The 16,931-nt window shown below is 50.6% G+C and overlaps 1 protein-coding gene across 2 annotated transcripts in view; it reads left to right on the top strand.

Moving 5' to 3' along the window:
* The window catches only part of ass1 (argininosuccinate synthase 1), a 29,797-nt gene extending 19,211 nt beyond the window's left edge, over nucleotides 1-10,586 (top strand). For both annotated transcript variants that reach the window (XM_084486666.1, XM_084486665.1), the window contains exons 10-15: nucleotides 199-283; nucleotides 1,315-1,379; nucleotides 4,405-4,536; nucleotides 6,990-7,146; nucleotides 9,704-9,769; nucleotides 10,224-10,586. In XM_084486666.1, the coding sequence (XP_084342792.1) occupies nucleotides 199-283; nucleotides 1,315-1,379; nucleotides 4,405-4,536; nucleotides 6,990-7,146; nucleotides 9,704-9,769; nucleotides 10,224-10,272 (554 nt within the window). In that variant the 3' untranslated portion in view covers nucleotides 10,273-10,586. The remainder of the gene's footprint in view (nucleotides 1-198; nucleotides 284-1,314; nucleotides 1,380-4,404; nucleotides 4,537-6,989; nucleotides 7,147-9,703; nucleotides 9,770-10,223) is intronic.
* The last annotated feature ends 6,345 nt before the right edge of the window (nucleotides 10,587-16,931 follow it).

Genomic DNA, 16,931 nt, shown 5'->3' on the forward strand with positions numbered 1-16,931 from the left:
TAATAAACCACACAGTGTTCAATAATTGTATTAGTATATAGATTAGGTGCATCTACCCTAATTCAGATCCTATTAACTCATGCTAATGAACGTTTTACTCTCATTCTAATGATCTGTTCTTTGTCCAAAGGGTTCTGCGGTGGTCGTCAGCAGAGTGTGATCTCCTTTAGTTTGTTCACCGTGTTCTGTGACCCCTAGGAGTGCCCATCAAGGTCACCAACGTAGCTGAGGGCCAGGCTAAGACCAGCCCCCTGGAGATCTTCTCCTACCTCAACGACATCGGGTAAGGCCGCCGTCCTCTCGCCCTCCAGTACCCTCCCTGCGTGATGAAGAACACCAAAGCAAGCTTATGGCGCCTTTCCAACGAGCGGTGCGGTCCATCAGGTGGGGTAGGTGTAGTACAGTTAGGTGCAGCTCAGTTACGGCGCGCGTTTCCACTGCCACCAGTACCCTTATGGTGGGCGGGGTTTAAGACAGTACCCTTATGGTGGGCGGGGTTTAAGACAGTACCCTTATGGTGGGCGGGGTTTAAGACAGTACCCTTATGGTGGGCGGGGTTTAAGACAGTACCCTTATGGTGGGCGGGGTTTAAGACAGTACCCTTATGGTGGGCGGGGTTTAAGACAGTACCCTTATGGTGGGCGGGGTTTAAGACAGTACCCTTATGGTGGGCGGGGTTTAAGACAGTACCCTTATGGTGGGCGGGGTTTAAGACAGTACCCTTATGGTGGGCGGGGTTTAAGACGGTACCCTTATGGTGGGCGGGGTTTAAGACGGTACCCTTATGGTGGGCGGGGTTTAAGACGGATGGCGATAACCGCAGCAGCTAGGTAACCATCGTGACCTCATAGCAGCCTGACACAGTGTAGCCAAAAGAAATATATATATAAAAAATGACGCGACACATTAAACAAAGAGCAACAAAGGAGGACGTCCAAGAAGGACGGCAAACTTTTGCCGTCAAGACATTTTCCTCAATGAACTAAGCTTTACAGCGCACCCGCCTGATGTACCTGCAGGGACACTGTTTGTTGTTTTTATCGCCCTGTCGCACGGAAATTGAAGCTAACCGTACCGCAACGCTCGGTGGAAACGTGCCGTTAGAGAAGATGCAGCCAAGCGACTTTGTTTCTACGCTCTTTGGCTTCATGTGAAACTGCTTATTTCTCAGTCCCTGAGACGGCCTCCCACAGCCTGCAGCGCCAGCGTCGCCCCTCACGGCCCTGCTCGCATTTCTCCTACTTCTTCCTCTTCGCCTGCATAGGAGGACTCACTAAAAGTGTTTTAATTCGTTTCTCTCTTTTACCTGAACAGCGGCAAGCACGGCGTGGGTCGGATCGACATCGTGGAGAACCGCTTCATCGGCATGAAGTCCCGAGGTACGGACAAACTCCTCCTGCTCCGTTCAGCCGTCGTGTTTCTCTCACTCCATTTACCTTTCAATCTCACCGGGCCTTCGTCGGCACGAGTTTACAAACGCCCCGATTGACGTGGGCGGTGCAGACCTCCGAGCGGCTATATCTTAATCCATTCATTCCACAATTTTCTTTTGAAAAAAAATCAAGGCCAGTGCTTTCAGGAGATGTCAGTTAAAGTGTAGCGCGTCCCTCCCGCCCGCATGCAAAGTGGGCTGAGAGGCTGTGGGCCGCGGCGTGATGGGGCTCTGGCTGCCGCGCACTCACAGGAAATCACTTTCTCTCTTAAGTCTCACCTGGGAAGCGAAAAGCACAGAGGTTACTGCCGTTTACTTCTGCATGTACACCGAGAGAACACACACACACACTGTGAGGGATTAATTGTGCATATGCTTCGCTGGATACACAAAAAATACACACAGTTGTTTCACACACACACACACACACACACACACACACACACACACACACACACACACACACACACACACACACACACACACACACACACACGTACGTGTCAGGCACCTCTCAACACTCTTGTTGTTATTCTTCTTGTTGTCAGTACGAGCCGCGGGTGACTCCCATTGCCTCTTTGTCACCTCTCTGCGTGTGTCGCGCTGCTACGCTCACCAGGGCCGGGCGGTCGCAGCCCCCCCCCCCCCCCCCCCCTCTGCTACACCACCGCACCGCGCTCTGATTGACAGGCTGACTGGCCAACAGACTGGGGCTTGTGGCGCCACTTGGCAGGTAGAAATTGGAAAATGGGAAGACCAATTTTCTCTTCCCTCGATGGACAAAAGATCGAAGCGCTTTCTCTCCCGCTCTCCACTGAAGCAATCGGAGGAGGAGGAGGAGAGCGAGGTGTCCAAGTGGTCCCATAACTCCCGTTCGGTGTGTGTGTGTTGGTGTGTGTCTTTGTTTGTGTCTCTTTATTTTGCCGTGACAATGGCGTTGGCAGAAAGGACGCCGGGTATGTCATGCTGGGGTCGGTGTATTTGTGTCGGGTCAGGGACGGGCTGGCAGTTGGAAATGGGTTTTGTCAGGAAGACTACAAAGCCGTCAGCATCCAGCCTGTCAGAGCCCCCAACGCACGCCCCGAGACGTTGATGGAGCCGTAGTGCTTGCTTGCTTGCATCGGAAGAAAACATGAAATTGCGCTCTCTCTCTCTCTCTCTCTCTCTCTCTCTCTCTCTCTCTCTCTCTCTCTCTCTCTCTCTCTCTCGCTCTCGCTCGCTCGCTTCCTCACAACGCAAAGAGGACCTCATCTCCACTTTGATGTCAAACGGCCCAAAATACAGCAAATAGCAGAAGCCATCAAAGCATGCTGCTGGGGAAAAAAGCTTTCCAAAAGTTACTTCTTTGGGAATCAATTTGCGACCGACTCACCTCCCCCAATTCACAGCGTAAAGTGTTCCATCACGCCGACACAAGCCACTAGCCGCTATGTGAATACGTATTCCCTCTCCCTTCCTAAGTATGCCTGTTTATCCCGATCTCTCTTCTGATGTTCTTTCTTTTGTTTACCTGGTCTTAATGCAGTGGCGACCCAGCGGACATGCATTAACCCACGTGCCCATGGGCCAATGGGAATCCACCTGGCTAGGATTTATTCCTGCCGCTGACTCTCTGCACGGCCTGCAGCCCCGTCCGTCCCACCAGAGACACGGCGACTGCATAAAAGATTAATGCCGCCAATCCCACCGGGGGGGGGGCGTACTCTCAGCTTAACTAAGCGCCTCTTCTTAGGCTCACCCTGGTAGCATTCTGTTTTGGCTTCTTTATTGTTGACTTGTCTCTTGTTGAGCCGTTTCTGTCCGACTTAATCCTCATTCAGTTGCAGGGCGTTCTAACGGAGTTATCTGATGGCGCTGGAGCTGTTGTTGTTGTTTCCGTTTCTCCTCGGTGACCCTCCGAGCCCCTAACACCCGCCAGCATTCCTCGCCAGCTCAGGTTTACCTCGCAGGCCCCTGTGTGACGCGCAGCCGGGCTGAGCGCTGCTCTGCCGCTTCATAGATGAGCGCTCTTCATCAGTAGTTGGCCTTTTGACGTTAGCTCGTGAAAGAGGATGAAGATGATCTTGGATTAGTGATCGTTGGTAAACATAACGCCAGTCCAGAATGCAGGCTGATGGTGGGGCCGGTCTGAGCTGAGGGCCTGACTTCATCTGCCTCTAGGCCTTCGGATCCCTTTTGTTCCGACTCCAGCTGAGTGACAGCTTGATTTTATTCCTGTTATCTGTCCTTTCCGTCGCCGACTGTCTTTTTTTTTTCTCCTTCAAAGCCCCCCCGTCCAGTGAGGGTAAATTGTAGGGTACTAAGAGCGCTGGTCTGGGCTGCTGGTTGGCAGGACCCCGTACCCCGTCATTAACCCGGGATTCATCCACGTCAGGCAGGATGCAGCTGTCAGTCAAACCCTGGCTGGGGGGCTAATAGAGCTGTCCCTCTCTGCCGCCGTGTGACGAGGCTTTGGGACCACCGATACCCTCGTCAAGTTGATTGTTTTATTTATTTACCAGAGGTCTGACGGTCGTCAGCCTGCTGTGGGCGTCCTCCCTCCTCCTCTGTCCCCCGCCTCACATGCTGCTTCACAGCACGGCTCTGATGTACAGAACAGGGTTCTGATGTCCTCAGTACAGAACAGGGTTCTGATGTCCTGTTTACAGAACCCTGTTCTGATGTCCTCAGTACAGAACAGGGTTCTGATGTCCTGTTTACAGAACCCTGTTCTGATGTCCTCAGTACAGAACAGGGTTCTGATGTCCTGTTTACAGAACAGGGTTCTGATGTCCTCTGTACAGAACAGGGTTCTGATGTCCTGTTTACAGAACCCTGTTCTGTTGTCCTCAGTACAGAACAGGGTTCTGATGTCCTCAGTACAGAACAGGGTTCTGATGTCCTCTGTACAGAACAGGGTTCTGATGTCCTGAGTACACTAGAAAGCGGTTCCTATGTCCTGTTCCCCTTTACTATGCTCCTGTCCCCCTCAGGGATCTACGAGACCCCGGGAGGAACCATCCTGTACCAGGCCCATCTGGACATGGAGACCTTCACCATGGACAAGGAGGTGCGGCGCATCAAGCAGGGCCTGGGGATCACCTTCTCTGAGCTCCTCTACAACGGTGAGCCGCCCGCACAGCGCCTGGTCTGGACGCTCCTCAGAACCCTGAGTAGAAGAAGCACTCATGACATCGGTTGAGCAATGTAAACGTTCTAGTGCTTTCTATCCAGACCAGACGCAGCTCCCCCGCTTACTAGCGTTTGTTTACAGAAGTCCACCCCTGAAGAGACGTCCGTGGACACGTGGTAGTCACCAGTGTGTGTGAATCACACAAAGGAGAAAGAGACTCAGGGCCCTATCTTGCGGCCGGCGCAATTGACTTTCTACACCGACGCATGTGTCGCTGCTAGTTTGCACCCGGCGCAAAGCTGATTTTCCCCCGCAGCAACCAGGCACCACTAGTGTAGTATGAATGAACTGCATGAATGAACACAGTAGGCTTATAGTAGGTTATGCCACACGTTAAAATAATAATAATAACAATAATGAACTCGAGCAAAGTATATTCCAGCCTTCCAAAACAAAATGTTGTTTTAGGGTAAATGGTTGGTTAAATGATTTGGGAAAGAAAGATACAGCGGTAAGTTGTACTTTTAGATTAATGCATCTGCAAACACCGTACAGCAAACACATTTTTTGACACAGACATCATATACAAGCCCATTACTTTTAGGATTGATGAGTATTTGATTGTGAGAAAACATAGTTTTCCCGTGAGTGAGTGTTTACAAGAATGAATGAATGCGGGTGATGCTTGGCGTGTGTGTGTGTGCACGCCCATCTTTACATGATGACTTTTCTGAAGTTGCAGAAGAAAACACTATTCCATGTGTGAATTAGGCCTATTATTTGGGCATAAACTGAGCCATTTGAAGTTTGAAAGTCATCTGGTCATGCATCTGTCTGCGGAGACTGCAAACGCGCTGTCAAAATATCAACTCGTCAAGTCAAATGCGCTGGCTCTTAAAGGGGATGGGAGATGGAACTCTCATTGGTTTATTGCACGTTACGCCCAAAACACACCTACGGGTTTCAGACCAAAGATTTGCGTTGGGCGCAGAGTTATCTATCTCGCCGTCATAATAGCAACATCGCCATAGAACCGCCCACAAAGCTACTTCCACTTAGCGCTTCACGTTTGCGTTTCAGACCGTCTAAATAGGGCCCTCAATGTCTAAATACTACTTCACTTGATCCACAAACGCTGATTCAACAGTTCCCAAGACGATTTTAGATTTGAGACTTATTGCCACTAATGTATGGACGTGGGAAAAAAATCCATAGTTTGTTTTTGATAGTGTACAAAATATAGAGTTTGGATTCATAAATATGTACCGATTTGTGCAAATGATTGCCAATCCATTCAAATGTCAATTTATAAGACTCAAGTTGTATTGTGAAGAATAACTGAAGGTCACGTATTACAGATACCTCTGACTCAAGTGAGACCGGAGCAGGCAGAACTCCCCGCTGCCGACTCTGTGTGACTGGGAGAGGGCTGTGTGTGTTTGTGAGGTGTGTGAGTGTGGGTATTACCTGGCTCAGGTGTCCCACCCCGCCCTCCTGTCCTCCTCCTCCTGCCTTTCATCCCCATAATAGGATCAGCCCCATTAGAGGCTGATTACTGCGCCCCTCCAGAGGGTTAGGAGGCAGCACAGGAGACGCAGGCTGGCCTGAAGCCGGCCAAGTAGCTCCCCTACACACAGACACCTCGGTGGCTCAGAGGACCAGACGTTAGCTTTAGAGGGGAGTTCATACACAAAGAACTCAGAGCTCAACCCACATCCAGAACATGTTTGGACGTCCAGTGACGCACACTAAATAAAAAGGCTTTCCTTCCTCCATTGATAAAGTCTCAACATTATAAATCAGCTCAATCAGTCGCTCTGCTGCAGACTCTCTGTGACCCAAATGTCTGACTTCAGGTTTTCCATTTTAGGGTGAACTTGAGAAAATAGATCAGTTTGCCACAGGGAAGAATGGCCCATTTGAAGGTAATGGGCGTGTTTGTGAACCTGGCCAGACGGAGAGGTGGAGGTCAACCATTAGCACAGAGAGGGGCTCCCCACTGTGAGGGGAGGGACTGACCCTCTGACACACACACACACACACACACACACACACACACACACACACACACACACACACACACACACACACCATCTGTCCCTAAAGAGCCATGCAAGTCTCACCTGGACCTGAAAGCCCAGCCCATAGGGGTGAGAGGTTGGGGGGGGGGGGGGGGGGGGGGGGGGCATATGTCCAATTGATCCGTCGTGACCAATCAAAGAGCTTAGTCTTCCCCTAGGCTGCTGGCCGTTTATATTCATGTTTGAGTGGGACAGGGGTCTTTGAAGTCATTGATTTTCCCGTCCTCCTCGTCCTGGTCTGTTTGTGTTTGTTTTTATTTGTTGTGGCGTTCCTTTAGGCCCTGGAGGACAGAGGAACGCTACATGTGGTCGATTGTAGTCGATTGTTTCAGCTAACGCCTCTACACACTCTGTCCCCCCCCAGGTTTCTGGTTCAGCCCAGAGTGTGCGTTTGTCCGCGACTGCATCGCCCGGTCCCAGGAGAACGTGGAGGGCAAGGTCCAGCTGTCAGTCTTCAAGGGCCAGGTGTACATGCTGGGGCGGGAGTCCCCCAAGTCCCTGTACAACGAGGAGCTGGTCAGGTGAGGCTGAGGGAGCGGGCAACCACGGCAACGGGCAGAACGGGCCATGAGCAAGGGGCAGGTGTTGACCTCCTGGGACGACTGAAGGATCGTAGCCGAGCGCGGGGGTGTCCCTGAGCGAGACGCCTCGCCCCGACTGCTCCTGACCCGCTGGCTGTCGCCCTGCGGGGTCCACTCCGCCGCGTGTCAACGTGTGAATGAATGGTTGTAAGTCGCTTTGGATTAAAGCCTGGCTTTTTGCTTTCAAATGACATGGGCGCTGCCTGTGAACAACGCTGCTTTGTGCCCACGTCAGTTATCAGTAAGAGCCATTCTGATGGTCTGACTGATGGCTGCTTCACCGTCAGCGTACAGGGTCAGGGTTAGGGTCCTCTAGTGCTCCGCCTGGACTCAGAGGTCCTAGTCACCGGCTGAAGTCTCTGATTGGTGCGCTACGCCGCCGCAGGGTCCTGCCCACATGTTGACCAGGGGCCCTCAGCAGCAGGGTCCTGCCCACATGTTGACCAGGGGCCCTCAGCAGGGTCCTGCCCACATGTTGACCAGGGGCCCTCAGCAGCAGGGTCCTGCCCACATGTTGTCCAGGGCGACGGGCGCAGCAGCCGGTCCTCAGCGGGCCGCCCAGTGGAGCCCCTCCTGGACAAAGACATCAGAGCTCCCCCCCCCCCCCGCCCCCCGCCCCCCGCCCCCCCCGGCCCCATCGCCGGTTAACAGAGGGCTGATTCAGGGCTCTGACCCCCAGGCCCTCCAGGCAAGCTCAGCGCTGACCCACTAGAGCTGCTCCATATGCCCGCGTCTCCCCCCTGATGCTCCCACACAGACCCCCGAGTCAACGGGGGGGAGGGCGGGTGAGGGGGGAGAGACAGACATTTTAGACAACGTCTTTAAGAGGAAACTGCCACAGCGTCGCGCTAGTGAGCAGGTCAGGCAGAGAGCGGGGGAGGGACAGGTGAGGGCTCATGGGTGTTTGACTCCCAGCCAAAAGGAGTCCGCTCCCCCCAGTCTACCTGTCGGCATACCCCCTACCCCCTACCCCCTAACCCCTACCCCCTAACCCCTACCCCCTACCCCCTACCCGCCCGCGTGCCTTGTTGACATGTAGCTAAAAAGATGGTCTTTGTTAAAAGCAGCCCGCTGAAGGCCTGCGTGGTAAACCGGAGGATGGGGAGGCGGAGAACAGGTCCAACAGGTATACCAGAATACATTTCTTATCCGTGCCTCCATCTATATTTCCCTGCCTCCCTTTCTCTCGGTCTCCTTCCCAAGCGTTCTCCCGTATCACTTTCACTGATAAACACTTGTTCTCCATCTCTCACGTCTCCTTGTCGGCCAGCAGCACACAGGTGTTGTGTTACCGTGCCGCTGCCAGCTCCTCAGGCCCCCGGACAGATGGCCCCGCGGGGGGGCTCTACGTGGCTGACCACGGCCCCCCTCCCGGCACCACTCCCCCCCCCCCCACCCCCCCCGCTCGCAAAGCCCCCCGCTTTTAAATGACACAACTTGAAGATATTTCCCTTTAGCATTCAAGCCTTTTCCAGAACTATCTGAATGGATGTATTGGCTATGTCGGCATATAAACACACACGCACACACACGCACACACACACACACACACACACACACACACACACACACACACACACACACACACACACACACACAGTGTCCCTGTGTGTATAATGGCAGTAAGGTGTTAGGTAGCCCGTCTTGTGTTGAGTTGATGATTTAGTCGTCAATCATTCTTTTCACAAGTGTTTATTCTATGGTTTGTTGGCAATTTTCTCTGTTGCTAAGAGCTCTTTCTCCCCCTCTAAGGCTGTGTGCGTCCCCGCACCGGTCGAGAGAGCCTAGGTGTCTGTGAGCGAGGGTGCGCTGCAGGTAGAAACTGCTGTAATTATAGAGCACAAACAGTCTTTTGTGAGACACTCACACTCATTTAGAGTAGAGGAAATCGCAGCGGCACACACACACAAAGCCCAGTGGCACGCACACACATAAAGCCCAGGACACGCTGGGCAAATATGCACAGACAACCGTTTGAGGCAGAATTCTTTAAAGAAATAAAATGTCGCGTAACAAAGTGTACCTCCTTTTTTTCCTTCTTTTTTTTGGAGGGGGGAGGGGGGGGTGGTGCGCTTAATCTGGTGTTGATACAATAGCGTTGTTTTGAAGAAGCGAGCGTGCGTGCGTGTGTGTGTGTGTGTGTGTGTGTGTGTGTGTGTGTGTGTGTGTGTGTGTGTGTGTGTGTGTGTGTGTGTGTGTGTGTGCGTGTGCGTGCGTGCGTGCGTGCGTGCGTGCGTGCGTGCGTGCGTGTGTGTTCGTGGTGCATTTCTTCCTCTGTATTGATTCCTTGTTATTTGTGCGGAAATGCGCACTAACCGCTGTATTCACAAATTAATTGATACTTTAATTGATTAATATTTTCTTCTAAAGGTCACCATTTCAACGATTGCATTTTCCAAGCAGTTGATCCATCCTCCCTCACTCTGTTTCATATAAACCCACTGCACCTCCTTCTCTGTGTTCTTGTGCTGAGCGGCTGTCCTCTGTCCCCTCGCAGCATGGACGTCCAGGGAGACTACGACCCATGTGACGCCTCGGGGTTCATCAAGATCAACGCCGTCCGGTCAGAGCAGCGTTTCATTAGATTGCATACTTTTTCTTTTACTTTGTAAAGTATTCAGGACTTTCAAACTGGGAAAAAAATAACACTAAGATCCTTTCATCAAAGTATTTCTTTCCTACTATGTACCAGCGTTCATTTGTACCCAGAGTCACCAGTCGATGTGTAGGACTGAAAGTCAACATGACATACCCCAGCATTACGTGGGGAGCGCGTTCATGTGCTGATGTTAACAGTGCAATGGCAGCAGATCAGGCAGTGTCAGAGCTGTCGGATATCAGGAGATAATAGCCCTAAAAAGTCTGGGATTCAGATTAAATTCCCATCGTCTTACTGCAAGACGCGTAACCCTCTACCCTGGTCGTAAAGGGCATGTATTCAAGTCGCTGTTGATGAACGTGTGTTGAGCTCCTTAACGGTGAAACGCTGACACGCTCTTCTTGTCTCTGTGGTCCAGGCTGAGGGAGCACCACCGTCTACAGGGGCTGTCCGGGGACAAGAAGTGAAGCCCTGCGGTCGACCCCAGCTGTGTCCCTGCAGCAGGCCTCCAGACTGTGTGTCTTTAGCATCCCTGTTCACTCTAATGCTTGACCAAGACTATACGCGCCACAACGCCCACCTATGTGCCTGTATGTTAAAGATCACAGGTAGTTCTATCGTTTTTAGGATTTAGTCATTTCCTTTTAGTAGAGCATTGATTCTTACATTTGATGTGGGGGAGTTTTACATTTGTAGAGTTATTTCTTGTATTGCTCAGGGAGTCATGACTACTTAAGAGGAATGACTCACTTTCTACTCTGTTGCCATCAATAAACTAGATGCCAATGTGTTGCAGCTCTTCATGTCCTTTTCCTGTAACACACACACACACACACACACACACACACACACACACACACACACACACACACACACACACACACACTGGTTTCAACAGGAACAACGTCGCTGCTGCTAACACTTTATCATGAGCCCATCGATGACGTCTGTTGGTGATTAGTCTTTGTGTGGCTGCGCACCGTGGGTCTGTGGTTAGCGACCGCCGCCTGGTTAACTCTGGGGACAACAGCGAGCCAGCGGCGGGGGAACACCGGGCCACCATCTTGGATCTGATAGTTGTAATATGGAGATGAAGGCTGTGCGATGGCAAGAGTTTTGCATAGATGAAAGACTGCCCATGGTGGCTTGCTGAGGGTCGCTAGAGCATAAATTATGGGGCTATTTCCCAGCTTAAATGGCACAAGTCAGCCAGAAGAGAAGCCAATTGCGCACATATGTATATTGCTCAGTGTGGGGTCTGGAGGCGTTACGAAGGAAGGAACGGGAGATTGTGGGAGACTGGGAGATCTTGTATTTGCAACAAGGGAACATTCTACATCATTGTTATGTCTCGGTCATCTCTGGTGTCGTCACGTGTCCCCAAACGAAGAACTTAACATGGTTCGGTGTTTTAAAGTCTTTAAAGTCTTGGGGAAAGTGGATTCATCAGTTAAATTGACACAGCAGGAGTCTGAAACCTTTCTCTGAGTGGCGTTGAACTGCCAAACCGCAAACCCACCACGTCAATCTCAGAACCTTTTGTTGAGGGGTGTGTATTTCTACTTCTTCACTTCAAAACGTTTCTCTCCCTCTGTGAAGTTCAGGACATGGCCTCCGAGCGCTGACGGTGACCCCCCCCACCGGAGGAGGTGCCCTCCTCCCGGTGGGGGGGTGTGTGTAAGAGGTGGGCCTCCTGGTAAAATTGCATAGGCAGTGGAGACCCCCTGCCAGGCATAATGGGCAAGGAGGGGTCTTCGGACCCTTTCAGTCCCCCAATCCCCCCAACACAATTATTCTGCAGGCGTCTCATTTTTATTTTTTTTTGCCTGGTCAATTACCAGCCAGCCAGCCCCAGCCTTTACAGGCGTGTGCATACAGGTTACTGGATAATCAGCGTCCTAAATTGCCCCATGAATGAAGGGATGGGGGCTGTTGAGATTAGTCAGTCAAGCTGAAAAGAGAGGAGAGGGGTGGGGCCCACTATCACTCTCAGCATGCCCAGGTTGTAGGGGGGGCGGGGGGGGGGGGGTTGTAGGGGGGGTGGGGGATGTGGCGGGGGGCGGGGATGGGTTAAGGTCTATCAGCTTTGTTGGGCTCCTGATAAGATGATCCTGCGGAATGTTGTTGACGGATGTGATAAATGTATTTCAGTGTACCTGTGTGTGTGTGTGTCCCTACATATGAGTTCACGATAGAGACAGCATGTCTATTGCCACTGTTGTAATTTCAAATCCATCTTTATTCCACGTCTTTGCGTCTGTGTACACGAGACCGCTCATCCATCTCACTGCTCACGTTGCTGCCAGTGAAGTCGTCAGCACCACCACCTCCTCCTCCTCCTCCTCCTCCCCACTACCTAGCCCTGCAGTCTCCCTCTTCCACTCAGCCAGGTATGACAGCGGACAGACACCTGACCAAGGGGATTAATGATCCTTGACCCCCACACATCAATTACCCCTCATTACCTGCTCTGTGGCCCCTCTCAGGGGAGCACAGTGTAACAATAGCACAACATGAAAGTCAGCCGTGACTCTGAATGCATCTCTAATGGGCTCTGCTGTGTGTGTGTGTGTGTGTGTGTGTGTGTGTCCTCAGGAGCTGTGCTCAGTCAACCTTGCGGTCCCTGTCATTCTCTCACAGCACACGTACAATGGACGCTATTGTCCACGCTTTGCTTTGCCCTATCAAGTGGAGGAGCCTAAGAGCCGGCCGGCGGCGCGGCTCAGAGGAGCTCGGGATGCTCCTCTCAGTCTTTCTGTCTTCTGGGCTGCTTTTGGGTTCGTGGACCGAAGCCATTTCATTTTGCCATTGACCTTCAGAACAGAATGTCAACTTGTTCAGACGAGCACAGGTCTTTATCCCTGATGTGGTACCGGTTCTATGGATGAACAGCGGAACATGCAGCATGTCGTAGCGTACCTCTGGCGGGAAAAGACGGCCGCGTCTCAGGGGTCATTCAATCCTCGCCGTCTGGTCTCGCCGTCTTACCTGTGGACTTGGGGAAGTTCTCTTGCAGGTCACGTGACCTCTGCTCCACGCCAGACTGCACAATAAGAGACAGAAGTAATGACCGTGAGGAGAGGGAAAGGCAAGATGGGGGCGGGCGGCAATTACCAGCAATTAGAAGCCGAAGTGGTGCCCCCATCATCCCTTCATTATGGGGGCTGTGTAACCCAAGCCCAGAGCGCCATATGGGGGGGGGGGCTATTGTGCCCCCCCCCCCTTCCTGTGTCTGCTCTCGACCCTGGGGTCTGGGTTGGGACCCCTGGGGGGCCGGGGTCCTCACCGTGGAGAGCCTTGCAGGAGGAGGGTCTGAAGTCATCTTTGACATCCTTGGGCGGGCGGCTGTGAACGCATTATTAACCACTGGGCTACGACCGAGACAATCGTTAATGAGCACGGGGGGAGGGGGGGGGGTGAAGATACGTTGTGTCAATGTCTTAAGATGGTGCCCACCTCCACCTCACATCCTCTCCCGTCACAGCATCAGATTCATGCCTCAGGGGGTGTAAGGAAACACTACTTGCTACTCTTCTCCTCTTTACTGCGAATGGTTTCACTGGATGCTGCTCCTGCCTCACCCAGTGGACAAGGGGTTAATGGACAGGAAGCTAATGGGAACGGGAAGATGATGAGGTCACCCTTACTGGTCAAAGACAACAAGGGAGGTTTACAATGTGCGTGGTTCACTAGACACCAAATAGATTCCTGTACAATGGGTTGGGTATGTGTGGCCGGTGGTGGCGCACAGAGCGGTACCTGGAGTCATCACAGAGAGGATCACTGTTGGTAAAGAACATAACCCACATCTGAAACGGGCCTTGGGATGAGATTTGTTCTGGAAATATGCAAGTTGTCGTTTTTGAAAAGTTCTCAACCAACTGCACATCCAGAGTTGGTCCAACACACACAATGGCCGCTCTATCAGCCTCTGGTAACCTGACCTTTTGGTGGAACATGGCCATCTGTGTGGTACTGTAGAAAGGCCAGTGAAATACACTTTGCCTTCCAGGCTTCAGCTAACATCCATAGATCCAGTGTGTTTGGGTGAGAGTGTGTGAGAGTGTGTGTCTGTGTGTGTTCCTTGATGTTGAAGTCAATGTTCTGGTGTCAAAGGACAGGCCGACTGTGATATCCATACGATCCATAGACAGATGGAGGGCCATTACGGTCAAAGCCCATGGCTTTGTTTGGCCTGAGCCTGTGATGAAATATTGATGGAAAAATAGAAATATTTTGCCTGCTGCTCAGTGATGCTCGTCTAAAAGGGTTAATGAGTGTGAGGACTTACCTTCCTCCTGTTACACCGAGACATAGCCCTACCAGGACTCACATTGACCTGTGTGTAGTCCGGGGCCTCTGAGGACGTATGACTAATCGATAGCTTCTTACAATGCCCTACTGCATTACCTATACTCTTCACAGGTCGGTTTGGGAGAGAGTTGACTCACTCCTTTGTGTGAATGTACAGGAAGTGCTGGACCACCATTTTCTTGAAGGTATTAAGCTGGGTTACATAGTTATTCATTAACATAGAGGCCTTTGGTTGATTATACAGCATGCTACTGCTACTGTAAACACTCACTAACAACCCACCACAACGGATACTGTAATCATCACTCGATTTGCTGTTTCAGTTCTGCTACGGTCTTGGGATCTAGCTCAGTAGCTTTGTTATTTGTGAGCTTTGTTTGTCATTTTCTGCTCACTGTAGACTAGTCTTTTTTTTCTTTTCGTTATGTTTTTTGCTGAAATACATTCACATTTGTTTTCCCTCCAATACATATAATAAAGTGTTTATTGTCCAAAGATGCATACATGTTGGAAAATATATTCTCTGTCCCCTTGACAGATAAAACAAATGACTGATTCAGCTCTCCCATTTCCTCTTTCACATGCAGAATCTGAATGAAAGTGTTGAACATTGACAGTGTATTAATTCAAAGTTTGTTTGCATTAATGCAGGTCTAGGTACATACAACATCTTCCTCAAATCCTTAACATACCAGGTTACTATAGCCCCCCCCCCCCCCCCCCCACACACACACACACACACACACTCCCCCCCCGGATCAGTGGTAATACAGCATGTTTATTTCCGATCAATACATTTATCTCCTCTCCTTATCGGAGAGTCTTCCCTTTCACTTGCCCCTCCCAGGGGTGTGCTGGTTGGGCTTGTTTTGCTGGCACACACACACACACACACACTCATTAAGTTGGTTCGATCTGTTGCCTCACTAGGTGGTGAGAGTGGATGAGTGGGCCTATCAGGTTCAGCAGGGTAGCCCCGCCCTCCCATGCCAGCCTCTCAGCAGATTATTTGGGAGATGTAAATGTTTAATGGTACTACTGGTTATTTGGTTGTTGTTGATGTTTGTTATGATGAATGGTAATGCTGCAAGTCTGGGATTGTCTCTTCCTCTGCACATAAACTACTCAAGAGGGTGTGTGCATGCGCATGTATGCGTGTGTGTGTGTGTGTGTGTGTGTGTGTGTGTGTGCGTGTATTTATATGTGTTTGGTGCTTCTTTGGTTTCGGGGAATTCACTGTATACGCAAAAGTAATGAATAGTTCTTCAACATTTTTTGGTGACCAAAGACATGATCGTTCAAACTGTGGTTTGCACCAATATGTTGAGCCATAACGGTGATCACACGTATGTCTTTATTTCTTTGCTGTGTATAATGGGTTAATGTTGCTCTCAGGGTAATGTATTTGTTATTCAATTTGACACAAAGCCGTTCATTTCACAGAAGCATCTTACTTCCAAGGGAGTATAACGTTGTATATACTTAAATATTTCAATGGAGAAAATGAGTATCTTTCACTGTAATATATGTCTAGACACGATAATATGCGGCTCTACAGTGCTTCGTAGGGGAAACTGAAACTGGTCAAACTGTTTGATTTGGAGAAGGAAAAAAAGATTGCCCGATTAACAATGGACGACTGTGAGATGCTTTCATTTTTGTCATAACCGACACTCAGATTTGAATAGATCCCCTGTGTCATTTCAAGATCTCGGCGCGCGGTGGTGACAGCAATGAAATTACACGCAGAGTACACTTGTGTCTACCAGTGCCAGGGAGCCTAGAAACACTCCATTTAACCATTATTTCCTTTCAGGCGCCGATGTACGCAGGGGTCGGGCAAAACAGTTTCCAAGGAGAATTGAGGAGGGGCAAGAACAGGACAGGTGGAGAGAGACGCCAGGAGAGAGGAGAGATAAAGAAAGACTGGGGGGGGGGGGCTAAGAGGGTTAGTGGAGACAGGGAGGGGTCACAGTCCCAGCCGAGAGAGAAAGTGAAAAACATCCGTAATTTTCACGACAGGGTCCCGCATAATTGAGTCATTTAAAGTACAGATACAGAGCTGAATCAAAGCAAAGTGGCAGAGAGGAGGAGGAGGAGGAGGAGGGGGAGGAGGTGGCAGGTAAAGAAGAAAAAATAAAAAAACAGACTAAAGTGTAGACTTGGACTGTTTTATGAAGGATAAAGGACTGCCTGTTCTCTTTGTCTTCTGTTTCAGTGTGAACTGCCGTATGCCTTTCTGCTTTTGATTTCCCCTTCCATCCATTTACCTTCATACTCTGCTGTTGCGTCACATGATTTATAAGATGGAACAAATACAATTCATATGCACCATTTAGAATTGTCTCTTGATATATTTACCATGTATTTCACAAAGGGTGGAGGTGATTTGATGGCGAGTAGTTACTGACATATAACCAAGTGGATCAAGCCCTCTGCACAACAATGGACAGAATCTCCCTTCCCCGTTCGTCCCTAGAATACATCTGGTGTTTGTATGTGTTCATTCTGTTGGCGTTGTTATTTTTCAGAACTTGAAGGTCTTCCTTTAACACACACATGCACACACACTCACACAGACACACACGCACGGACACACACACGCACGCACACAGTGAGTCAGAGGAGTTACAGAACAGGTTGAACACTGACCCCCAGGGAGATGTGTTGTGAGAGACAATGGCATGTAGAGGAAGTGGTATCAATGACATTTGATAAGCCTACCCTCCCTGTCCCACTCACACGCACACACGCACACACGCACACACGCACGCACGCACACACGCACACACACATTGGCAGTCGTCCAGAG

The sequence above is a fragment of the Micromesistius poutassou genome (genome assembly GCF_964030765.1).
Source record: "Micromesistius poutassou genome assembly, chromosome: 22".
Taxonomy (NCBI): Eukaryota; Metazoa; Chordata; class Actinopteri; order Gadiformes; family Gadidae; genus Micromesistius; species Micromesistius poutassou.